The sequence below is a fragment of the Toxorhynchites rutilus genome, chromosome 3 (assembly GCF_029784135.1).
Source record: "Toxorhynchites rutilus septentrionalis strain SRP chromosome 3, ASM2978413v1, whole genome shotgun sequence".
Lineage (NCBI taxonomy): Eukaryota > Metazoa > Arthropoda > Insecta > Diptera > Culicidae > Toxorhynchites > Toxorhynchites rutilus.
Genome location: NC_073746.1, coordinates 36,994,871 through 37,021,226, shown reverse-complemented (window position 1 = coordinate 37,021,226; position 26,356 = coordinate 36,994,871). Strand labels below are relative to the sequence as shown.

Below are 26,356 nucleotides of genomic sequence, written 5' to 3'. Positions count from 1 at the left end.
ATCAGACATTGTATGCGAGTGGCACGTTATTTACACCAAACTGCGACTGAATATGCGCTCCACCACGCTACGTTTGTGGTACGTATGAGTCGTGTCGGTGGTCTCGTGTTCGTTTACGAGCGCCTATACGCTTCTCAATTTGCGCCTTGCCTAACAGTAGAACAAATATTTCTATTTTTACGCAGAATTTTCAAGGACTGTAAAAATTTGTAACCTAGAAAATGTCAGTAACAGAAATGTGCAATGTTTGTAAATTTACAGACATTTCTGGAGATCGGACATCTCGATGAACACATAAGAAAAAACATATCGTTTTATCGATCAACTGTCAAAACGTCACCACAAAGAAGAAAGTGAAAAATGTTTTGATTACTATTCCATTGTGTTTACCTTCATACGTTTTAAAAGTACTCCCATTTTGTCCTCGAATTAGTAAGCGTAACAAAATGCGATTCTTGCGAACGGACATTGGTTAAGCAGAATTCGAAATTTCTCATCAGAAATCAGATTGTACGAATCGAATCAGGGGCGCTTCAATTTGGCTGGTGTTGATCCAAAAGTGATCCAGCAGGTTCAGTGTTTCATCTTTCCAATAAAAAGTGTCATCATCTGATGAGAATAAACTGTATTCTTCGTTTCTAACTGGAAACCAACGGCAGAGGCAATGGATAACGATAACAGTCAGGTACTATGAAGGATTTTTTCGGGTATATCAACAGCGCAAAAAATTTCATCACACCAAATTGTGTGTGATGACCTTCGCGCTCTTCCTCTCCAATAGCTTTCACTAAAAATTAGACAAAAAATCTTATTGGAGTCTCCTTATTGGCAGGAAATTTTCATGCAGCATGGTGTCACGTTGAAGAAAGTCAGCGCCAGTCACATTCTGGCCTTGAACACGGTCGGAGTGCTCTCGTTTTGCAAACATCTGAAGAATGATATCCATTTTTTCGAGTGGCAGCAATCGGCCATGTGTGAAATCACAGACACGGAGAGCCAGGACAGCGGCTGGTCACTGGTGGATACGATTGAATCCACTTCGTCGGTCCCAATGTCGGCTTGTGCTGATGAATCTAAACCATCGAATTCCAACAGCACAGCAGGTGCAAGTGAGAAACCTCGTGCGGACAGCAAAATATCTTTTCGAGTGCTCTTCCGCGATTTGAAAGGACTCGAAATCGGCAAAAATGAACTTCGATTTTATGGGCCCGACTATTCGACACATAGCCTTTATCTGTTCAACCATGGATCTCCACAATCGTTTGTGGATTTCCTGGAACGGAAGCGGTTCATCAAGAAAAGCTCTCGTCGAAAGCCGTTCTATCACTGTCTGAAGGAGTCGGACAACGATAAGCTGCAGAAATCGTTCTCAGAGCTGAACATCGAGGATATCAGGAATCGACCGCGCCCCAATCCGTACATCGATTTTATGTCCAAGCTGGCCAATGTGCATCACCAAATTTTGCCTTTGAATCGACAACCGGAGGAATACAGGCCGCGCACGAGTTCCAAGAACGAGACGGAAGATGTTACGAGCCACAATGGAATTGTGGTAGTGAACGAAGAAGAGAAAAACAAGCTGGTTCCAAGACCACCCGTCCATCGGGGGCCACCCTTGGATGCCGCTAAGTGGGCGGAATTTCGCTCGCCCAGTGGGTCGATTCTAAATACGGACAGTGTGAAGGAGATCATCTTCAAAGGGGTATGTATCATTTCATTTGGGTTTGGAGTCGTATAAAATCGAGAAATAAATAATAATCGTTTGGTGATAACACATCATATTTTAAACATTAATTTAATTAATTTGTACGTGGCAATGATTCGTTTGATTTGTAATTTTTATGCTTCCCGTCTTAGCGTCTCACATTATCATGCCAGGTGTTCGGGTTCGATTCCCGTTCTGGTCGGGGGATTTTTCGTCAAAAAAAAATTCCTACGACTTTCACTGTGGTCACGCGTATTCTAGAACTTGCCCCTCGGAATACATTCAAGGCGTGTTATTTGGGTGAAGAAATATCAAATAAGTATTACTAAATGATGCTAGTTACTGCATACATTGAGACGGCAAATGTTCCACAGGGAACGTGAATGCCATTCAAGAAGAATCTTTTCGCTGAATATTTTTCAATTTTTTCATTAATTTTTTTTTTTTTTGAGTTGGTGCTACTGTCAGTGGTCTTAAAGCCAATTTGCAGGGCGATCTGTTATTTAGTTTGTTTACAGCGTCATTAGCAACAAGTTCCATTCGGAATTACTTCCGGAAGGACTCGAAGAGTGGCAGTCAGATAATATTTTTACGCTACAATGCCTTGCGTTTAGATTTTTGATTTCGCCTAAAATTTTGATCACCCTATTTTTTAAAACATAAAAATAAGCGCCTCATCATATGTAACAACTTTTTTGAAGACAGTTTTTGTATAGAGAATAACTATCGAGCTCTAGATGCAAATTTTGATTCAAGTTCATTCCCTGAATCATTGTGCAATTGAAGTGGGAATTTTGGATTGCATTAGTCATTTTCATCGGGAATTATAATGGCGGGTTTACATTAGGGAGATATATAGCTATAGATGGATTTATCCACGCGAAAATAGATGTAAACGGGTGAGAATATATATGATACACTTCTTCGGGGTTTATATAACCACTATGATTAGAAGAACGAATGGTTTGACGAGGAGTGCCGAGCGCTCCTGGACGCGAAGGATGCAGCACGCGTAGCCATGCAGCAACGAGAGACTCGACAAAACGTGAAACGATACAGACTGAAGCGAAGGCAGCAAAAACATCTCTTTCGGGAAAAAAACATCTCTTTCGCCTGGAACAGAAAGAGTATGAGGAGAGGGAGCTGGCGCGGGCCGAAATGTGCAGAAACAAGGAAGGAGGCATCTTGACGAACGAACACGAGATGATCGAAAGGTGGAGGCAGCACCACGATGAACACCTGAACAGTGCGCAGACAGGAGACCAAGACGGCGTTGAGAAGGATTACACCGGTTCAATGAACAACGACGACGAACCGACGATGGGTGAAGGCCATTCATCAGCTCAAAAACCACAAAGCAGCTGGTAAGAATGGCCTCGTAGCGGAACTCTTCAAGGGAGGTCCGGGAAAACTTGTAGAGTGTATGCACCGGTTGATAGTTAGGATCTGGGACACAGAACAGCTACCGGAGGAGTGGAAGGACGGTCAGATTACACCCCATCTATTAAAATAGGCGACTAGCTGGATTGTGGGAAATATCGTGCCATTACAATCCTGAATGGTGCCTACAAAATTCTTTCTCAGATCCTCTTTCGCCGTCTATCGTCAATAGTAAGTAGATTTGTGGGAATTTTTGTTCCCACCGAGCAACGTTGTTCAATCGTAAATGTAATATATTAATATATTATGGGCCTGATTACGAATATCACTGTCACCTACGCTTTCACGTCACTTACACTTCACTTAATCTTTTTGTTATCATCATCGGACAGTTGCGTGCAAAAATAAACTCATTGAAGTGAAAGAGTTCATTCCCGTTTATGAGAGACATGTCAATTGCATAATTTCGGGCGTTTGAACGTTAAGTCGGTTGTATAATCTCGGACGTTTAAACATTATGTAGGTAAAATTAATGGGCCTGACCACGAACATCACTGCCACATACGCTTTCACGTCGAGTCGTATTGGGAACTCGCGACATCTGCTATATGCAGTTGATCTATATGTTTGTGAAACGGTCTAGTATAAGTATTTAATGCTTTTGTGTTTTTCTTTTACGTTATTAGTTTGTTTGTCTTGTCCCCCCATCTCACCGTCGCCCACCCTCGACAGCTAGTCGAACACCAGATGCTATCCCTGGTCATGCGTGCGGCAACCCTCGGTTGAGACAACGATACCTCATATCCATATCCCCAACCTGACCCGTTCCACAAAAATGTTGCCCTTTTAACCTCGAGTAAACCGCGAGTATTCGGTCGAATCCTACTAAACATAGAAATTAGTTGAAACTTTGTATAAACAAACCTTGAATTAGCGGCTCCGCAAAGCTTATGCGATTGAGCCTTACAAATAAATGAACTGGATAAAAAAAAAAACGCTTTCACGTCACTTACACTTCACTTAATCTTTTTGTGTCTATCATCATTGTCACGGACAGTTGCGTGTAAAAATAAAACTCTACGGATTTTAACTCCGTGAAGTGAAAGAGTTCATTCCCGTCTATAAGAGACATGTTAATTGCATAATTTCGGGCGTTTGAACGTTATGTAGGTAAAATTGATACCGTGTATGAGATAATATTCCATTTAATTAAGCTTATGTTTTATGGCGGGTTTACATTAGGGAGATCTATAGCTATAGATGGATTTATTCACGTGAAAATAGGTGTAAACGGGTGAGAATAAATATGATACACTTATTCGAGGTATATATAACTTGAATAAATTCAGCATATGTAAACGCTTGTGAATTGCTCACTGGTGAGAAATCACTAAAGTTGGATGCAGTTCTACTTTAGGTGAATAAATTCACCGAAAATATGAATATATTCATTATAGAAGTTCACGCTAGTGTAAACGGTTGATGCGATTTCTATAGATCTCATCATATTTCTTCACATGAATATATAACTGGTCTAAACCCACCCTTAGAGTGACAAGTTTGCGATTATACCTCGATGATTCGGTATTTCAATGCCAATTATTCGGGCTCATTCCATGATTCATTTGTTTGGTGCGTTGGTTTGCTGAATCGAACGCTGGTTCAAATATGAGGAGGAATACTTGGTTGCTAGTGAATAATATAGTTGTTGAACATATGGGAATATAATTTTATTTTCTCTTTCTATAAATTACTCTTGAGATAAAACATGACTATTATGTATGATAATGAACATCTCTGTCTTTCTCGTTTGAATAGTGAGAAGCATTTAATATAGGTCAAGGTTAGAATCATTTTGTGAGAATCATTTCTACAATTTTGTTGAATAATAATACCTTCTTTAGCTCATAGAAAACCCGAATTTATCCACCTCACGACCAGTATAATCTGAGCTACTACCATATGGCATTCTGAATTTCAATCCTTTTATCTTTCCTATTCTCTTGCAATTTGATATACGGGACACGAGGTTTGATTTAATTATTTAAACAGAAACTGATCAACAGCATCGGTCAGAAACATAATCTTCATATAAAACATCTGATGGATTTCAAGAAATTTTCTGAAAGCAGAAAGTGATGCAGATTTACTTTAGACGTCAAGATCACGAGTTCAATTCTCACTCCCGACATTCTTCCAAAATGGAAGGTAAAAGTGACGAACCAGCCAGAAGCGTTGAAAGTCACTATAATACAGAAAAAAAAATACTTTAGACGGATCTCAAAATTATAAAAAAGAATTTCAAAACAGTATCTTGAGAATGCTTTGCAATGAAAGACTCATTTTTTCCTTGTTTGAAGCTTATTATCAGTTGAGTTCAGTTCTTTGTTTTTAAGAAACATTAAACTTTGCAGTTCATTTGGCTCTTTAATCTATTATAATTTTTTTTAACATTCTTTTATTCAAAGCATGTCTTCAAAACAATATTGTTGAACATATTTATTACGTAAAAAGTAAAAAAATAATGGCCTTACTGAGGTCTGTTATAACTATCGTGCGAATGTTTAAATTACAAATACCTGCTCTACAATGTTGGAAAAATTTCACGGTTATTATTCAATACTCAAAATATCAGCAAATTAATATTAGGCACAATTAACCATAATGATCGTCCGAGTCCAAATAAACAAATTTACGTCCTCTGGATACGTCAGGATTTCGTATCCCGCCACCAAGCGGGTAGATTGCTGTTTGTTTGTCTTTTCTTTCCTAAACAAGACATGACAAGATTCAAAATGTTAGCAAAAAAGCTAAATAAATACGAAACTAAACTTACTCCATTCCGCGTGACAAGCTTTCACCATCCAAAACACAAGTGACAAATATACCTGTTTTTCACCGTGACATGACAGCATCGCGGTATTCATAATAACACCCAGTTCATCAACGTTGTCACGACGGATGAACTCTTCTGGAATCTTCACGCACGGTGACAGCCGTGATAAGGTTGTATACAATTCACTTCGTTTTCACCGTGAAGTGACGTTCGTGATTAGGCCCAATGAGTGTATGAGATAATATTCAATTGAATTAAACGTATGTTTTAGAATGACAAGTTTGCAATTTTACCTCGATGATTCGGTATTTCGATGTCAACTATTGGGGCTCTTCCCATGATTCATGCGTGCGTTAGATTGCTGAATCAAATGCTAGTTCAAAGATTAGGAAGAATATTTGGTTGATCGTGAATAAGGTATTTTTTTTCTTCTATAAATTACTCTAGAGATAAAACATGATTATTACCTATAATAATGAACATCTCGCATATTCTTTTTCTTAACTCTGTCTTACTCGTTTGAAGCATTTAGTAAAAGGCAAGGTTAAAATCATTTTGTAAAAACCATTTCTACAATTTTGTTGAATAATAATACCTTCTTTAACTCATGGAAAACCCGAATTTATCCACCTCACGATCAGTATAATCTGAGCTACTCCCATATGGGATTCTGAACTCCAACCCTGTATTCTTCCTATTCTCGTGTAATTTGATATACGGGACACGAGGTTTGATTTAATTATTTAAACAGAAACCGATTAATAGCATTTACAGAAACATAATCTTCGTATAAAACATCTGATGGATTTCAAGTAATTTTCTAAAAGCAGAAAATGATACAGATTTTCTTTGAATGGATATCAAAATTATGAAAAAAGAATTTCAAAACAATATCTTGTGAATGCTTTGCAATGATAGACTCATTTTATCCTCATTGTTTGAAACATTGAAATTATCAGTTCAGTTCAGTCCTTTGTTTTTATGAAACATTAAACTTTGCAGATCATTTGGCTCTTCAATCTATTATCACTTTTTTAAGATTCTTTTATTCAAAGCATGTCTTCAAAACAATATCGTTGAAAATATATATTACGTAAAAATGAAAAAAAAATAATGGCCTTATTCTTTACAACTATCGTCTGTTATAACTATCATATGAATGTTTGAATTACAAAAACCTGCTCTACAATGCTGGAAAAACTTCACGGTGATTATTCAGTACTCAAAATATCAAAAAATCAATACTATACATAACCAACCATAATCATCGTCCGAGTCAAAATGAACAAATTTACGTCCTCTGGATACGTCAGGATTCCGTCTAAAAATGCCACCAAGAGGGTAAATTACTGTTTGTTTATCTTTTCTTTCCTAAACAACAGAAGACTAGATTCAAAATGTTGACAAAAAAGCTAAATATGAAATTAAACTTACTCCATTCCGCGTGACTAGCTTTCACCATCTAAAACACAAGTGACAAAAATACACATTTTTCACCGTGACATGACAGTAACGTGATATTCATAATAATACCGAGTACATCGAAGTTGTCACGACGAATGAACTCTTCCGGATTCTACACACACGGTGGCAGCCGTAATAATGTTGCATACAATTCACTCCGTTTTCACCGTGAAGTGACGTTCGTGATCAGGCCCTTTATATTTAACATGTAAATCTACAGTCTGGTAGCGTTATCCATATTGTTCTCTATCAGTTTACCACGCCAGGCCTACCAGTTTGCAATTGTTCGAATTTCAAATAAAAATTTTTACTACTGAAGTAGTAATTTTTGCATCAGTATCTGCAGTTCAGCTTCAACACATTCCCTTCCTTTTCTTCTTCGGAAACTATTGATAAATTCATGCTTGAAAATCATACTATCAAAGCTAAGATCCTGTGGCGCATAGAATCAGTTAAGTGTCACAAATCACTAAGCACTGCTGAAAAAGCCATAGTTGTATTGAGAACAATGTTTCGTAACAGCCAGCAAGCTGAGAATGGGCGTGGGCGTGATAAAATGAGCTTTATGATTATGTTTGGCTTGATAAAACTTACAGATAGATCTGAATGTCAGGTATTGGGATGGAGAAGAGAAGGATTTGGTAAATCGTTGCATGACGTCAATGTTCTTGAGATGTTCTCAAGCTTCAGAGATCTACTTGCAGCTTTTAAAGAAGCCAGGGAATTATATATTTTAACAAACTTCTTCTTGTGTCGATGAGGGGTATGAACGTGATAAAGTCATATTACGTGAGCTGCAACTAGTCTTTCAAAATGGAGAAGAAAAACTTTTGAATTCGGGTATCTTCGGATTGCATATTTGACACGGTTCATCAAAGGATCGGTGGATTTAAAAAATTCGAGGGGTTGTATCCGAGACACGACCGCTTAGGAGGTAGGAGGTTTATCATTTCGGATATTATTTGCGAATACGTCGAAATTTCATAAATAACTCTTCAGTAAAAAGTTCCGGGGACCCTGGAAAGGTTTAATGGCTTGCGTGGTTTTGTAGAATCATTTCGAGAAGCAACGATTCTTTCTTACCTTTGCGAGAACGCTACACTTATTGGCAATATGTCGCAATTTGTTTCTTTATATCAATGCACGCATTGCACTGAGTATTTAACGAGAGGCATCTTTCGTGCATCGCCATTCAACAAGCATCAAACATAGAAATGAAACATCGAAAAATATTCGCTAGCGTTCACAACTCAAGGGGAAACATGAAACACCAAACGAGCAGAATAAGCGACCTTTGTTGTTTCGGGCACAGAAAGATTCTGAGAATTTTCCTCAGATGAGATGCAATACTTATACGCTAGCGACAGTAGACTTTCTAAGCAAGGGTACTTCGCAAATATTCTCTTTTCGCTATCCCCCTTCATTGTTTCTATTCTAGTGGCTGCATATGTTACCCGATATTGACAGCTCTGTTCGGGAAAGCACGCAAATGAACAGAACAAATGTATGGGGAAATGGGAATGCTTCTGATTTTCATAAATTTAAACCATATACAGACTATGGGATTGTAATGTATAGCATATTAAACAAATCTTAGAAAATTTCCAGTTCGATTGGTATGCAAATCGTGAAAATCCGTTCGCAGCCAATATTGTTATTAACGTTAACTTTATTTCATAAAAACGTGACCAGTTTCCTGATTTGGCACCCTTTATGTAAGACGTAGTCCTACGTCAAAAACTCACCAAAATTTTACGACAGACATCATCTGAGATGCAAAACACTGGTTTTAAAGCTTATGAAGCGTTGATGTATCCTTGATCTTTCTATCATTGATACCGATAAAAAATTGGAGGGAAAACAATTCGACAAGCTTTTGACTGTTGACTATTTTGATATTTGACGGATTTTGGACGTGGCAGTGGAGTTCCAGAAGACTTATCACTGAAACAATATTGCTAGCAGCATAAACAAGTTTCCTCACTATGACCCGAAAAATAAACGACTGGACCATTTTTGGAAAGGACTTTTTACGGAACTTTTTACCAAAAATGGTCTTCTGTCTCTCGTGTGGAAACCCCAGCGTTAAGGGGGCTTTTCCATTAATAGCGAATATTTTTGTGAAAACATGGGGGAGGATTTTTTATGAGAACATGAAGGAGGGCTGCGCGACAAGTTCGAAAGATAGCATCAATAAAAATATTGAGCTAGTTGATTAATGTTGATTTCGTTAAAAACGTCACAGTTTCATGAAATTAATCTGAATAAAAATAAAAATATCTCATTCAGGATAACATTGATAACATAATAAAAGATAACATTGAACTGTGTTAGTAAACCCATTTTTTTTAATTTTTTGACGACACTACTTAGCCGTCGTTTAACTCAATTAAATATCACATACAGGCGTTCATAAATTTCATTGTTTAAGCTAACTAGATGTTTTAGGAACTACAGCTAAAATACTATTAGAGAATTCGATGACAAACATACATCTGGAATTTTCCGAAAAACAGGAAGTGGGTTATATCTATGGTATAACCGCAAGGGTGACGTAGGACTATCGTTGATTTAGAGATCATTTGTATGAAGTTGAATCTTAATTCATTCTGAATGAATGAATATTTGGAGAACTTCGAAAACGAGAGCGTTACGTTGGAGGCACAAGGTTTTATGCATCCAATATTGGATACGGAAATATCCTACTGATGGGGAAGAATAATCTTCAGAAGCTATCCTGTTGATTGCGATTGATTGAAAAATCACAAAACCTAATGTATTTGGTCACAGTGTAACATGGATAGAAAACATTCAATTAAACTCTTTCACATGAATATATTTTGAAAATTCCCAGAGGAACTGGCAGATTATTTTCAGTAACGATTAGATATTTCCACATTTTCCTCGATACTGGAAGCCCACCAGTGATTAATGCCAACTCGATAACCACCTGTTAATAGCCGCGCGTGTATGTGTGTGTAGCGATGTCTTCCCAGGGAACCGTTTGTGGCATCACTCTCCTCCTGATAGATTCCCTTCTGGCCTAGGGTGCACAAACAGGCTCTTGGTGACACCGTTCATCCGCGCTTTCATGAGCAATTTTAAGACTATTGAAACAAGTTTTTGGATCAAAAAGTAACAAGTATATAACGCGTAGACATTTTATCTTTCGAATGAAGTATTTATCATACCATTTCGTTCAATTGTTTAGGAGCTATTAACGCTCAAAATCTCGGTCTCCGGCGTAACGCTTTCGTTTTCGAAACTTTGATTTTACACCCCGGTATAGAAATGAAAGACGTAGTCTTACGTCAAAATTACTTGAAAATCAGGGAATATCGGGGATTTTTTTTTCGAATTTTGAGTCGACATCCTGTCATTGTTCAGAGATCTGTTAGTTCAACTTAGACACATAACAGGGTGAAATGGTAGATGAAGTATATGTGGATCAGCAAACAAAAAAAATATCGTCATTGATTACATCGAAAATTAATTTTATGAGGAAGAAACAAAAAACAATTTGAAAATACTTACGATTTCGTTATATTTGAGGTGAAAAATACACATGAAATGATTTCGTTATATTTTGAGGTAAAATACACATGAAATGCGTTCGAATCAAATTTATCCGTTCGAACTTTCGAAAAATAAACAATTCAGACGAAACGCCTATTCTAGTTTTCGTATAAATGAGTTTTTTCATCTGTCTACCAAACGCCACTTTTTTCTTGCGAATCCCGTTCGTTTGTTAAATCAGTATTCACGTTTTTCGGATAATTCGAGCTCAAGTTGTATTGATTCTACGGCTCAATCAATCATAGAAGGAATTGAGTCATTGAGAATTATGAATATGAGTCATAAAGATTATTAATTTTCCATTTCGTTTCATTGTTATGATGCGATGTAATGCCGGTCTCAAAAAGTCCTTAAATGATAATCGATGCCACCCTCCTAGTATTGATATCATTTTCGCTGTACAATTGCCGCAGTCCGGAAGACACTCGCTTAAGATGTTCGTCACCCAGTCATATACAGAAGTAATTCACTAACTGGACTATCTTCAACTGGACTTATCTATAACTGGACGTACGTTAGCCCAGTTAGAAAAGCATTTACATATGTATCAATACTAGATGTCATCTCCAATTTGAAGTATAGCTTTTGCTGTTTTGCAGTCCAGTTAGCGAGTGAAATTCGATAATTGTATTGATTTTCCGGCCCAATTAACCCCTTCACGTATAACGTCGAACCACACTCGTTGCGATTAGACTGTGCCAGAACGTACAAAATCGAACCTCACTCGTGGTCTATCGATGTGAAATGGACACATGCTTCAGGCGTGTGATGATGCGGGACTGCTACGATCGTAAGTAAGATGCGCACACTCAACAGAGTATCGGGACGATTCAATGTGCTCGTGTTTGGACCCTGTTGTTGGAAATTAAATCAAACGGCAAGGGGTTAACTAGCAATCACTGTATGCGCGACACTTTCCTCGTTGCATCGATGAAATCTTGCATCTGATTTCTTATTAGATTTAAGAAAGGTCTTGCTAACTTGTTTGATAGAACGAACTATTGCGCACAATTTTATGTTGCACACAACATTCATGGTAACGAAAGATAAGTTTAATGAAAGAATGCATAATACATTATTTACCTTCGTATTCGCTCGCAAAACATACCTCTCTTATTTGTTAAATTGCTCACTTGTTTAATTATTTCCACAGTTGATGCCTAAGGTGAAAAAAATTTTGGATAAATTTTCCGTCTAATGGTATATGTTATAACATATATCGTAAGAAAGATTCTGCGTAATATGCATTTGAAAACTCTTAATAAAACGTTACATTTTTCGTAGAGTGACCTCCTATATAGAAAATGTCGATGCATTCTAAAATAATATTCAAAGTGAGAAACAGGTGGATTACATAATATAATTGCGTTGTTCTATGTCCAAAATGCGGTCGTGTCCTAGATACAACCCCTTACATTTTTTTTCTTGCCTACATCCTTTTATTTTGTTCATTTGTATCATCTGTTCGTAACACCTGATGTTATCCGATCACGTTACGCCTCTGTATTCTACTAGTTCGAAAAATTCAACATTCATCTTCGATCCCTTTCCAGGGCATCAACAATGACATCCGGGCCGAAGTGTGGAAATATCTGCTCGAACTGGACTTCTGGGACCACACGACCGCCCAGCGAGACGAGCGTCGGGGCAGTAAGACCCAGGAGTACTTCCAGATGAAGCTCCAGTGGCTCACGATCACCCCAACCCAGGAGCACAATTTCACCGGCTACCGAGAACGTAAATGCCAGATCGAAAAGGACGTCAAACGAACCGATCGAACGTACGAATTCTTCGCCGGGGATGACAACCCCAATCTTGCCAAGCTGCAGGACATACTGATGACCTACGTGATGTACAACTTTGACCTGGGTTATGTCCAAGGCATGAGTGATCTGCTGGCACCTATCCTATGTTTGGTGCAGAATGAGGCTGAGAGTTTCTGGTGCTTCGTGGGATTCATGCAGAAGGTGTTCAGCAATTTCGACATTGATCAAAAGGGAATGAAACAACAGCTGGAACATCTGCGCACGCTGTTGGCCTTTGTGAACGAGAAACTCTACAATTATCTGAAGGAGAACCAATCGGAGAATATGTACTTTTGCTTCCGATGGCTGCTGGTTTGGTTTAAGCGAGAATTCTCCAACGATGACATCATGCATCTCTGGGAGGTTCTCTGGACGAACCTACCTTGCCCAAACTTTCACCTGTTCATTTGTGTGGCGATCTTGGATCAAGAAATGGACGTTTTCATCGATGGGCAGTTTACGTTTACGGAAATTCTGAAACACGTCAATGAGTTATCGGGTAACCTAAACCTGATAGCAATTCTCGAGCAAGCGGAGAGCATCTATCTGCAAGTGAAGCAATCGCTGGAACTATCCAAAGAACCTCTGTCGGATTTGAGGAGAATCATCGGAGAGGAAGTGAGTCCCGATGAGGCAGGGAGTGCTGGCAGTGATGAAGATGACGACAGTTGCATGTCAATTGTGAACGAAAAATCGAGCGAGGAGCAGGAACTGATGCAACGCAAGGTGGACGAGGCCTGTGATTTATCGTTGAGCTATGCGTTTTTCTAGAAAAAAAAGCTCAAATTACTGGCTGCTTCTGTATAGAAATAACTGCATAATTATACTAATAGACAAGAATGAGCAAGGTCGGGTGAAATTTTGACGAGTAAAGTTATGCGTAGTTGCGTTAGATGCAATAACGGCCATACCAAGACCCAAAAAAAATTGTTTGAAAGAATAGGCTCATGATAAGGAAATGGGATCGTGTTTTGTTCAGAAACTGGCACTAAGCGATATTCTTATACTTTTTATGTACAGATGTGTTAATTAAAATTATTTTTGAGTTCAGCAACGACAGTCATTCTAACCGATGACAGCCGATGAATTTTGACGTGGGACTACGTCTAACCGGAATATGTGGGGTGTAAAATGAAAACCTAAACACAAAACATGCAGGAAAAAATTGAGAGACTTCGAATGCTTATAACCCAACATTTCTTAATAGCTCGGAAAGATATTTGCATCGATTGATTGGAAATATTTCTACGCAACTATCACAGTTAATAAAATGTATTCTTCCTGAGATAAGCAATTGAATAACTGTAAATGTCAAACGCTATCTAAGCGCCCTAACTGCCCCTTTTGGTTGGGCCGATTTACGGTTTCCACGACACAGCTATCAAAATCAAGATGCCTGGGGAAATTGGCATTGCAAATACATGCAAATTGGGGGAATTTTTGTTCCCATCAAAATATGTTCCCTAACACAGCCATCAAAACCAAGGTACCTTACATTATATGGCGTTTGTTCAAATTCTTTACTTTGTGGGTATAAGCATACGCACCTATACACGGATACATTAAATTAAATGTTGCTACCTTGTAATGAAAAGATATCTCGTTTATTACGCTTACGCTCGCTGATTTCTTTTGGTAAAAGTTGCATGACGTTATTTATAGTTTCTTTCACCGTTTGAGACCCGTTTTTCGCTCAGTTCCCACAAGTTACACAGCAAAAATATTGAATTCGGAAATTGTTTCATTCAATCAATAATTTAATCAATACAAACAAATGCTTACTAAGCCAACGGTAGTCCCACGTCAAGTTTGCGGTTATATCATAGATATAACCCACCAATTTTTTTTTTGACATAGGACTATGTCTTTTATTTCTATACACCCAGGTTTTTTTAAGCGGTTTTTTTTTGCGCGGATTTTCCAATTAACGCGGTTTTTTTACGCGGTACCCTCGTAAAAAAAGACCAGTGCAATATCACATCTCCCCCACAGCTCACATTTATCTCTTATGTTCCATCAGACGGTAATATTACGGTAATTAGTGCTTGTAACGTAGCTTAGAGCTTATTAAGGAAATTAGTGTCGCACCTTATCATGATTCTTACGTGGATTTTAGGTGTTAGGTAACGGGTAGCTTACCGGGCTGTACATCTAGACGGGGTTTTTACGGGCAGCGATTCGTGAATGAATTGCCCTGTCTACTTAGCTCTGGACGGTCCAACAGTGGCACTGCACGTGCATCGGCAGTAGAGTGTACAAATCACAAGAGAATCTTCTAGCAACAGCAGATGACCTCATTCGTGAGGAAAACCGAACTATAGCTTCCAGTAACCAACGAAATTGCAGGAAAAAAACTACGGGTTTTCGGAAGCGAGTAACACTAAATTTTTTACTTCTGTTCTACGTAAGGATTTTTTGATATCTTTCATTAGGTGACATGGTTACGTGGATTTTCCAATTAACGCGGTTTTTTTACGAGTCACGTATCTCCCGCATAAAAAATACCTGGGTGTATAGGGGGGTCACGCTACGAAAAATGTAACGATTTATTAAGAGGTTTCAAACGCATATTACTCAAAATGGTGATTGCGACATATGTTGTGTTATATATCATTAGACAGGAAATTTATCAAGAATTTTTTGCTTGAAACATGAACAGTGAATATAGTAAAAAAAAAGTTTACAATTTGATGATGTAATTGGGTATGTTTTCTTTCGATTGCACGAACCACTCGCTTCCTCCCCGATGCAACGAGCAATCCTTTTGCCTAAATTCGGGCGTTAGCTCATAATTTGAGATGATGCGTAAAATGAATTATTCTCCATTTACCGATAATAGGCATTCATTTTATATTATATTACCTGACCCGACGAACTTCGTTCCACCCAAAATAGATTTTTTTATTTGAATACTCTCAAACATCCACGTTTTCTTACTAAGTGAACGATAGTGAGTCCAATCACTAAACTCCTCATTGATTGATTACCCTTTGACCCTTTACAATTTCCTTTTACTATAAATTGTCTAGTACTTCTACAAAAATTCGTCCTTATAATATAAAACTATTTTCAGACACAATTCTCGTTCAAGATTCTTCAAGCATTTGGAAATAACATGTTTCTCCGTTTCATGAAATACATTTTTTTTTTTTTATATCTGTATTATAGTGATTTTTAACTCATTTGGCTGGTTCGTCACTTTTACTTCCATTTTTGGAAGAATGTCGGGAGTGAGAATTGAACTCGTGACCTTCAGCGTGAGAGGCATGGATGTTACCACTACGCCAGATCGCCTCCTCATGAAATACATGTTTGATACAGAGAATATTACAAAATAAAGACAGCTCAAATCGGACCATTCCTTCCTCTGGTTTAGGGCACACAAACACATTTGCCCTTCAATGTTTGTTTATATAGATAGAAGATATAGGAATGCGTTATTCCGTCTGAAAATCCTTTTCCAATTTGTGTAGTTGTGGTTCAGGATGTCATAATATCGAGTATGTTGTTTGGTTATGTAAAAATGCCATAAATGAATTTAAATGGCTGCTGATTTAGAAGATCGAAAGGGTATACCCAAGTAAATCAGATTATGATAGCTTGAGTAGTCGCGATCTTACAGGGCTATAAAGTTATTACAAACAATGTTCCGGACAACGTGGTAACGAAGGAGATAATGCTATTTTGACGTGGGACTACGTCTAACCGGAATATATGGAGGGTAAAATGAAAACCTAAACACAGAACATGCAGGAAAAAATGAAAGATTTCGAATGCTTATAGCTCGAACATTTCGTACTGGATAGGAGAGATGTTTGCATCACTTGATAGGGAATATTTCTACGCATCTATCGCAACTAACAAAATGTTGTTTTTCATTAGATAAACAATTGAATAACTGTAAAATATTAGGCGTTATCTAAACGCCCTAACTGCATCGTTTTGATTGGCCCGATTTACGGTTTCCCTAACACAGCCATCAAAACCAAGCAGCCTTGGGGAAATCGGCATTGCAAATACATGAAAGTAGGGGGACTTTTGTTCTCATCGAAAAATGTTCCCTAACACAGACTTTAAAACCAAGCAGCGAAATCGGCATTGCAAGCACACGAAAGAGCCTAGAGGCGAGTGAACTGAAAAGTTTAAACCCTCTTAAAGCCAAAAAGAAGAAAAAGAACACACGAAAGTAGGGGGAGCTTTTGTTCCCACCGAAATGTGTTCCCTAATAGAGATTTCTAAACCAAGGTGCCTGGAGAAATCGGTATTTCAAATTCATGCAAGTCGGGGGTATTTTTGTTCCGACTGGAATGTGTTTCCCTAACACAGACTTCAAATCCATGAAGCGTGGGGAAATCGGCATTGCGAATTCATACAAATCGGGGGTATTTTTGTTCCGATTGAAATGTGTTTCCAAAACACAGACTTCAAAACCGAGGTTTCTGGGGAAATCGGCTCTGCAAATAAATGCAAACTGCGAGTACTTTTGTCCTCGATTGCCTTTGTGCAGAGTGGAATATGTCTGTCCTAACATGATCTTCTAAACTTAGGAACCTGGGAAAATCGTGCAGCCACTAGAAGCGAATGAACTTCCCAGTTTCAAGCAAATTCGAGATTCGAGAAGTATGTACACTTTTGGGATGTAAACTTCAGAGGGAAATGTAAAATAAAATAATCGTTTGATAATTTTTTTTTGTCTTTATTGGAAAGATTTTCAGCCTTAGGCTGGTTCATCAAACGTTTGATAATTCTTCCGTACATATATTTTGTTCTAGTCATCATACCAAACGTAAAAGGTCCGTCATTAAATTTACTTGTAACGAAGAACAATCAATCACAATAAATGAATTGACTTTACACGGCATTTGTTCATTTTTTTCACTCACAGAGCAAATATATTTTTTTTTTTTTATCTTCGCTTATTTTTCGTCGGCCTATTTCCGCCACTTTAGTGCCAATCACCGACATCAGGGAGGCGACTCCACCTGTTCCTACCTATCAGACTCAACAACTCATGAGCCGGGCCAACTTCTTTTACTTCCGCTCCGAAGGAAGACGTAACCAGAGATTTTTCGCCTCAGAAAATCCCAACGACGCCAGCTGGGATTGAACCCAGGCCGATCGGATTGTGAGGCTGTTACGCTAACCATACAACCACTGGCGCCGTCAGAGCAAATATATTGAACTCAATTGAATTTGGAAACTGTTTCATTCAATCAAGAATTTAATCAATACAAACGAATGATTGCTCAGCTAAGGTAGTTCCACGTGAACCTTGCGGTTATATCATAGATATAACCCACTAATTTTTTTATCTATAATATATATTTTTTTTCCCAAAATATATATTTTGTTAAGGCACATGTGGCGTTAGCCTGACGGGGCCGGGAGTCCAATATTTTGACAATTTTTGTCTTACAACTATGTTAGTAATATGTAACCGATTACTCGCGGTTGGCTCGAGGTTAGTATTACAAGTGTTCTCATAATTGGTATGTTGCAGTCTTCGATGCTCTGTACGTGTGCCCGACACGGGATACTTCCTATTGGGATGCAGCTGACCATTAACCAGCAACGCCCCCCTAGTCTGTACCCCATATCTAGGGTGGTGCGTCTTTCTCGACTCGAGGAATCCAGGATAGAATGGTCACTAGCCGGCGCAATCATCAGCTCGTGTAGAGTTGTCATGAGCGGTACAACCTTTGGCTCTTGTTGAATGATCAGTGGACTGCACAACCTTCGGCCCGTGCATCTGTAAAGAGTGTGTGTATGTATTGCCGCGACTAAGTAAAAGTTTATCGATCGGATAGGAGGGATATGAAACGGGGACACAACGAAGGAAACATCATTAAACGTTGACATCGGCGTTTCTGAGGAACAGGTATAGATGAAGCAGAAGATCAGGATCCCGGCTACCTAAGATATCCCGGACGGGGATATCCGATTGTCTGCCTTGTGCTCTCAGTGCTCTAGAGAGCTGAGAGCGAGCAGCATGGAACTGGATACACGACCAGACAACATGCTCGATGTCGTGGTAGCCATCGCCACAATCACAAAGATTGTTTGCTGCGAGCCCAATGCGATAGAGATTCGCGTTTAGGTTGTAGTGATTGGACATAAGCCGAGATATCACGCGAATGAAATCACGACCGACATTCAATCCCTTAAACCAAGCTTTCGTCGAAACCTTAGGGATAATCGTGTGTAACCAACGACCGAACTCATCACCACTCCACATGCGCTGCCAACTTACGAGCGTATACTGACGAGGAATGTGGAAAAATTCATTATAAGCAATTTGCCTTTCAAAAAGTGTGCCTTCTAAAGCGCCCACCTTAGCTAGCGAGTCCGCTTTCTCATTCCCCGGAATCGAGCAATGAGAGGGAACCCATGCTAAGGTAATCTTGAATAATTTTTCGACCAAAACACTCAATAGTTGTCTTATTCTTGTTAGGAAATAAGATGAGTGTTTATCAACTTTCATTGAGCGGATTGCCTCTATTGAGCTGAGACTGTCTGAAAAAATAAAATAGTGGTCGATGGGCAATGTTTCAATGATCCCTAATGCGTAATATATCGCACCCAGTTCAGCGACATACACGGAACAAGGATCTTTGAGTTTGAAAGAAGCACTGGAATTTTCATTGAAGATTCCGAAGCCAGTGGACATTTTATCAGATCTAACTTTCCCATATTCTGCCGAAAATATCGGCGGAATAGAATCGGAGCGTAGGTGATCTGGGATTCCATGGATTTTTTGTCGCATGGACAGATCAAAAATGACAGAGGAATTGCAGAAGTATGGGAAGCAAACTTGGTTGGAGATGCCTGGTGAAGGGTGCACGTCGTGGGTAAGGTACTCATGGTATAAAGACATAAAACATGACTGAGGAGTCAGTTGGAGTAGATTTTCGAAGTTATCAATCACCAATGGATTCATGATCTTGCAACGGATGAGAAATCTGTAGGATAATTCTGTGAACCGAAGAGTAAGCGGGGGTACTCCTGCCAAAACTTCGAGACTCATCGTATGTGTCGAATGCAAACACCCCATGGCTATACGCAAGCAACGATATTGTATTCTCTCCAGCTTGAGAATATGAATCCTGGCAGCTGATCGGAAGCAAAAACTGTCATATTCTAACACTGATCATATCGTTGTTTTGTACAACTGAATGAGGTATTTTTGTAGTGATAGATTGATTTGCTTATATTTTATAGGCTTTTAGAGGCTTGTGTTTATGTAGGTCTTAACTATTTAGACTTGCGTTTGAAAAAGGATACATGATGACTCTTTGTCTTCTTCTGCATGATTGAATAAACACAAGAAAAGGGTAGTAATGGCTTTGATGGTATTTTTGTGTACATTTTTGAACAGAATGCGGTACCGAATTCTACCACGTTATGTCATCTAACCCGTTTAAAAGATACGAGTACATACAGGAAACGGTTTTTCCAGAGCATCCATTTGATGTATCTGTAAAAGATGTCCAATGTGCAAACTCGGTTGATGCGAAGGAATCAACCTTGCGAATCTGGATTGGCACTTTACTGGGTTGAAGTAAGAAAAAGTGTCGAGTGAATTACCCTTGTTCCTGGAACAAACTGAATAGACTGCCTTCGCACTAATTCCGTAGGGAACGATCAACGAACGAGAGCAGAATCAATCTATTAAATATCAACTAAGCGGGAGGATCAACGAGTACAAGATCTTCACGAACTCCGAGCGCAAATTATACAACTATTGCTGCGGACGTTGGAAAACTTGAATCTGAAGAACTCTCGTCAGTCGATTCAATAGGAAGTTTCGGATTTCAATGTACGACACGATTCCAAAGACTACTTGCTTTATTCAGAGAACCTTGGGTTTTTATACAATTTCTATTCTATCCTAATTCTAGCCTAATGTGTGAAGGAAAGAGAAAACTATAATCGTTCTTGCTCCTTTGCAAATAAGTCCTTTACCTATCGCTTATCTGTGATTTACCACATGCAACCTAGTTAGAGCTTATCTTTGACTCATAACTGCATTCCAAGGGCAACGAACTTAGCACGATAAGAAATGTGTGCGATCTATTTAGTCCCTTTCCTTTCCGTTATTTTATTGCATTGGGTTTTATTGCACCCGCTACCGGTAGGTGAGATTGCTATTTTAGGATCGTACACACAGTTCGCTCATATCGAATCTGTCCTTCTTTCGATCGTTTACGATATTGAAATTGAATTGCCTAATTCTTTCGATTTCTTACAGTATCAAAAGAGAAAAAAAACAGATTTTGAACAATGATAAACAATTTTAAATGCAATTACTACACACAATCACAGTCCTATGACAAGATCCCGTCCGTTTCCCTAGGCTCAGACCCATAAACTTTTTTTCGCTTTAACAAACTGTTTCAGCTGTATTTCAAGCCTTCAGTCAGGAATTTCGAATTAAAAACGCACCTATCTTATTTTATGGACAAATATCATCACTTTTTTATTTTAGCTTTCTTATTTGCTTTTGCAATTTTATTTTTCAGCGCCTTCACATCCACCTTATCCGTCGCAGCGCTGGCTTTTTTGGGTCTACTCTCATCCGGCGCCACGAAATCCTTCTCACGTCGTACTTTTTGGGTATCCGCATTCTTTTTCTCCTTCTCCCTCCGTTCGTGGTTACGTTTAGCCTTCTTCTGTTTTTCCGTAAGAAAATATTCGCCCGAAGCCAGCTCCTTGTCCACTTTGCTTTCTAACAGCGGTGGCGGGAAAGGTGTGAATTCTTTGTTCTTTTTCTTCTTTTGCTCCTTGGGCTTGCTACGCTTGGTCGTATTCTTTGACTGAAATTTGGGCAGGAAACGTTCCCAGTTTTCGTCCTTTAGTTTTTCATCCTTCATCAGCTCTCGTTTAATCATGAGCGCTTTGATGTTATAAATGGGATGTATATTCTTCATCGTCTCCTCCACCACCTTCCTGACACACTGGAGTCCTTTGTATGGCCCAATGGCACTGACCGTCGCTCCCTGAACCAGAACATAACAATTCGTGAGCAATTCCAGCGATTTTAGGGTGCACCCGTTGGGACCAATCAGACGATTCCTCCGTTTCACGAACTTCGCCTTGTTTCGAACCAAATTTTTAATCTTTATGATATCGCAACTGATTTCATCCTCTAGCACTTTAACTGCCTGCTCATATGGTACCGATCTCGAAAGAAGTTTTATCAGATCTCTCGCCTTCAGGATAATAAACGGATCCCACGTTTTCCTCGTCGTCTTCACGTTCATGTTGCCTTGAATCAAATCCAGTTCCGCCTTTAGATGGTGACCATCGAGCGCTTTCTCGACCAAGGGCCAGCACTCCTTGATATACTTTTCTCGATACTTGGGAAACAGACAGGAAAATGAGCTCTCCTCCAGCAAACCGTTCGGGTTATCATCCGGTTTGAACTCCGGAATTTTGAGAAGCCATGCGTTCTCCACCGGACCGTTGAAATGTTCCATTTCCCCGGCCTGGTCATTTGCGTCCGATTCAGAATCACTCATTTTGCACTTTCAATTTCCGTTTATTTTCGTACACTCAGTATAATTCCGCGAATCATAAAATCGAAGCGATCTCCTCGAGATGCACGTTGTTTTTGTTTGTATGATTTGACAGTCGCCGTTTTGATCGTTACCTAAGCAGAATCCAGCTAAATGCGGAGGGCGACACGCTTCGGAAATGAAATTGTTCACACGCTAAAACAAAGTTGAACAAAACTATGCAAAATTAGGGTCTTCAAAATCGTTTGATACCTAGATAGTGCGGACCAAGATGCTAAACTATAGGTGTTTCGTTCTTGACACTTTCATGACAATACGTGAGACGAGTTGCGAGACGTAGCTTTCTGCATTGTTTACTTTTTGTTTGGTTGTGTCGTTATGGTTTCATATCAACTCGCTGAGGAAAACAACTGAAGAAAGAAATAAGCAAATATATATTCGTGAAAAATAGTGTACTAGAGCTGCAATAAGGTATTTATATTACATATTATTCAATAGTTTTGGGGGACAGTGAGGATTTGAAGAGCTTGTGAGTGTGATTAAAGTGCTATAAGTCTAAGAAATCTGTTGTCCAACTCCTCCACAGATAATCGTTCATCTCGCGGTTCTCTATCATGCCAAAATTATATTGTGAATATCTTATTTTCTTCAGATGCCGTATTATTGTGCAGTAAAAGGATGCGGAAACAAGGTCCGCATAACGAAAAACAACCCGGACATTGTTTACCACACTTTCCCCCGAGATGGAGATAGACTTCATAAATGGATACTTTTCTGTGGCCAATTACTTTCAACAACTTTTTCCGGTTCTTCTGGCGTGATCGATAGTCGTGATTCCAACAGTTTATTTCACCTGTAATATATTAGCAACACAAAAGTCCACTAATTTGAAAAATAAACACGAACCTGTTGCAATCATTGTCAACCTCCTTTTGCTCTAGCAAAACCAATTACTTGTAACAGCCCTTCCGGATCTTCTGGATCTGGTAATCTCGCAATCAGCGCTATTTCTTGTCACCGTCGCTGTAAGTACTTTTTTCCCCGCCGATAGGATCCAAACAGAAGTACATCTTGCTTGGAAAAAAAGCATTGATTGCGCGGCTAGAAGCTAAAACATACTCAAAACATCCTTCTGCACTGTTTTTAATTCGACCGCTGATTGTAGATATCTGAAAAAGTAGAAGCAATTATGAGAAATTGTTATACGAAAAAATCCAGAACATTACCTACCTACAGTAAAGCGCGAGCAGCTATTTTGCCGACGAATGAATTTGTCACCAAAAGATATGATATGTTTTGTAAACAAATTTGTTTTTTCACGAGCAATGGCCGAACAGCAATTTTGACATTGCGGTCCACCTATAGTATAGCACCTTGGTGCGGACTGAATCAAAACGGTTGTCAAAAAAGATCCAATTGTAATTTCAAGAAAGATCCAACGATCAGGAGTGTTATTTTTTTTATGATAATCAACACTATAAAAAAGGTATTGTTATCAAAGACAAAAATAATTAAACTTATAAGAGGAACGAACTACATATTTCCGTCAATTGTTTAATTCTCGCGTAACTTTTGAAAAGGTCCTATGTAACAAATGTAAACAAATCGAGTTAATGGACGCACGCTATTAGTTTTTAATCATTGAATGTATTACAAAAACAATCGTTCACGTATCTATCTTCTTCATCTTTTTGTCGCCGATACAAAAAATATCCAATGTACAGATTCGGATTTTAAGCACCCGGCTGTTACTTCGGACGCCACTTTCCTCCGACGGCCGAAACGTCCGAAGTAACAAAGCAGTCAAAACAACTCGCAGTCGTACTTTGGTCGTTTTGGAGTTTGTTTCATACAGGTGTTGTTTTCGATTTCAGTGCAATTCAACGAGCGATAACAATAATAATTAGTCTTTAGAACGAAATGCTGATATTTGGATTGTTGTTTATTAGTTAGTTTCAAATTCTTATAGTGCAACGTAATATGTCCAATGTGCAAACGCGGCAGTCAAAACGTCCAATGTAACATTTTTCGCTCCGAGGCTTCAACCTTAATCTCAAATCACGGATCAACAGTTACGATTGGTTTTACGGAGTTATTCTTGACAGCTAGTGGTGAAAACAGTTATAAAGATCGATAGCTTTTAAGACAATTCGCGAAATAATGTTCGGGTCTTCAACTTCGTTTTTCTCGAGTTGACGAAAATGTTACATTGGACCTTTTCAAAAGTTATGCGAGAATTGACCATTGCATCTCGGAAAGAGCATCTCATACTGCAAGGTATCAGAACTTGACAGAATATCAACAACCTACGAATAACGCTTAGTTCACTCCAAGATTTTCATGTGGGAGCAAAATTCGACATTGACGAATTTCGATACGTACATACATATCAAAATTAAAATATTTTGGGGATGTTTTTTTTTCTGACGTCGGTGATAAAAGTTTTGCTAATGAAGCTGCCGAAGCCGAATAAAATCCACGTAATTATGATCCGCTAGTGCTGGTGATGAATGTAACGGTAAAACAAACTGCACTTCGTGTGAGTCAACTACCGGCTTAATTGTGGAGAAGGCATTACGGTTTCTCACGAGGTTTCCTTTCCGGTCGAAATGGAACGATGTATTTTTGCCAAAATAATCTTGAAAATGTGTATGAAAGGTTTGCTACACTTTTGGTTTTCAATAATTCAAACATCGTACTTATTCCACGGATACGGGAACCCTTATTCGGAACTAGTTTGTCGTCTTCGCAAAAATCGACCCAGTGCGTATGTAGAAACGTTTCTGAGGGTATACGATAGAAGCTTACGTGAACATTTTCGCTCGTAATCAGACAGCCTTTCACTGAGCAACGCACTTTTAATGTCCACTTTCCCTGATATAATATTTTTCCGAACGAAATAAAAACAAACGAAGTCACAGTCACGTAAATGTTTACTCCTGCGATTTGAAAATATTCGATGAAAAGTAAAAATATGTGAAAGTCTGTTAAAAATGTGGAAATGTCTGTAAAAGTTACGGATCTGCAGAAATGTCTTTTAACGTTAATTTTCACAGATCCATTAATACTTTGTACATCGCGATGCACGTAAGATTGTTTTTTGTATATGTATACTTTGTATATGCGTATTTTGCATATATACAGCCATTCCATGCCAAACCGATATGATGGTTCTCAGATTTCGATGAAAAGTGGTAGTTTTGTTCTTTATCGCAAAACATTAGACCCGTATTTTTAATTTTTTTCGTTAGGGTGACCATTTCCATTTTAGGGTGGTCTGAAAAATAATTTTTTCCCACTTTTTCCCAAAACTGCCTTTTTTTCAAAAAATTCATAACTTTAGAACCACTGAACAGATTTAGATTATCGACATATCTTAATGAAGCCAATGAGAAGGCTTTTTATTAAAAAATATTGAACCTGCAAAAGGAAATGGATTCTATTTTCGTAATTATCGATTGTAGTTGCCATTTTATTGGTCTGGCATAGAATGGCTGTATATATACTAGCTGACCCGGCGAACTTCGTCCCGCCCAAAATTATTGTTTTGATATTAATTCTTTAGAACGAATTTCTAAACTTTTTCTCATCATAACATTGTTCTATGTGCAGAATACAACAAATACAACAAAATGAAGACGGCTTAAAAGGGTCCTTTCCTCCATCGGATTTTGCGATTAGCAACACATAACCATTTTCTCTTTCGAACAAAGATTAACTTCGTTGCAAATATCGAATGGGAATTCAATTTTCCGAATTTTCCGACATTCCAGTTTCCGAATTTGTTCCGATTTTGCTCTCCACTATATTGATCTACGGGAAGAGATGGATACAAAAAATATAAAGAAGGCTAAAATCGGACCATCCCTTTTTCGGGTTTTCCGCTTACGAACAGATTTGGCCTCCATTTTTATTTATATAGATGTATATATATATAGGCTGACAGTGCGAGATTGAAGGGATGCTTAAGGACTGGGATGAAACGGTCTCCGTTATCGCTTGGATGTAGTAAATCTTAATATTACTCAAAGATGTTCAGTTAGGGCTTTGAGAATCAACTTTTTTTCGTTTGCTC

General features: G+C 38.6%; 2 protein-coding genes across 4 annotated transcripts; one reads left to right on the top strand and one right to left on the bottom strand.

Moving 5' to 3' along the window:
- The first annotated feature begins 355 nt into the window (after positions 1 to 355).
- LOC129778307 (TBC1 domain family member 15) lies at positions 356 to 13,816 on the top strand. The gene is made up of 3 exons (XM_055785125.1): positions 356 to 685; positions 833 to 1,702; positions 12,515 to 13,816. Exons 1-3 carry the CDS (start codon positions 665 to 667, stop codon positions 13,535 to 13,537), a joined length of 1,914 nt encoding a protein of 637 aa, XP_055641100.1. The 5' UTR covers positions 356 to 664; the 3' UTR covers positions 13,538 to 13,816.
- Positions 13,817 to 20,623: 6,807 nt separating this feature from the next.
- LOC129778625 (KRR1 small subunit processome component homolog) lies at positions 20,624 to 23,795 on the bottom strand. Of its 3 annotated transcripts, XM_055785648.1 has the most exons (5): positions 23,512 to 23,795; positions 23,188 to 23,450; positions 22,766 to 23,134; positions 22,534 to 22,691; positions 20,624 to 22,476 (listed from the first exon to the last, which is right to left on the bottom strand). In XM_055785648.1, exon 5 carries the CDS (start codon positions 22,282 to 22,284, stop codon positions 21,235 to 21,237), a length of 1,050 nt encoding a protein of 349 aa, XP_055641623.1. In that variant the 5' UTR covers positions 22,285 to 22,476; positions 22,534 to 22,691; positions 22,766 to 23,134; positions 23,188 to 23,450; positions 23,512 to 23,795; the 3' UTR covers positions 20,624 to 21,234. The 3 variants fall into 3 exon arrangements, with proteins under 3 accessions (XP_055641623.1, XP_055641625.1, XP_055641624.1); XM_055785650.1 differs by lacking the exon at positions 22,766 to 23,134; XM_055785649.1 differs by having other exon boundaries at positions 22,534 to 23,134; positions 23,516 to 23,795.
- Between the last annotated feature and the right edge of the window lie 2,561 nt (positions 23,796 to 26,356).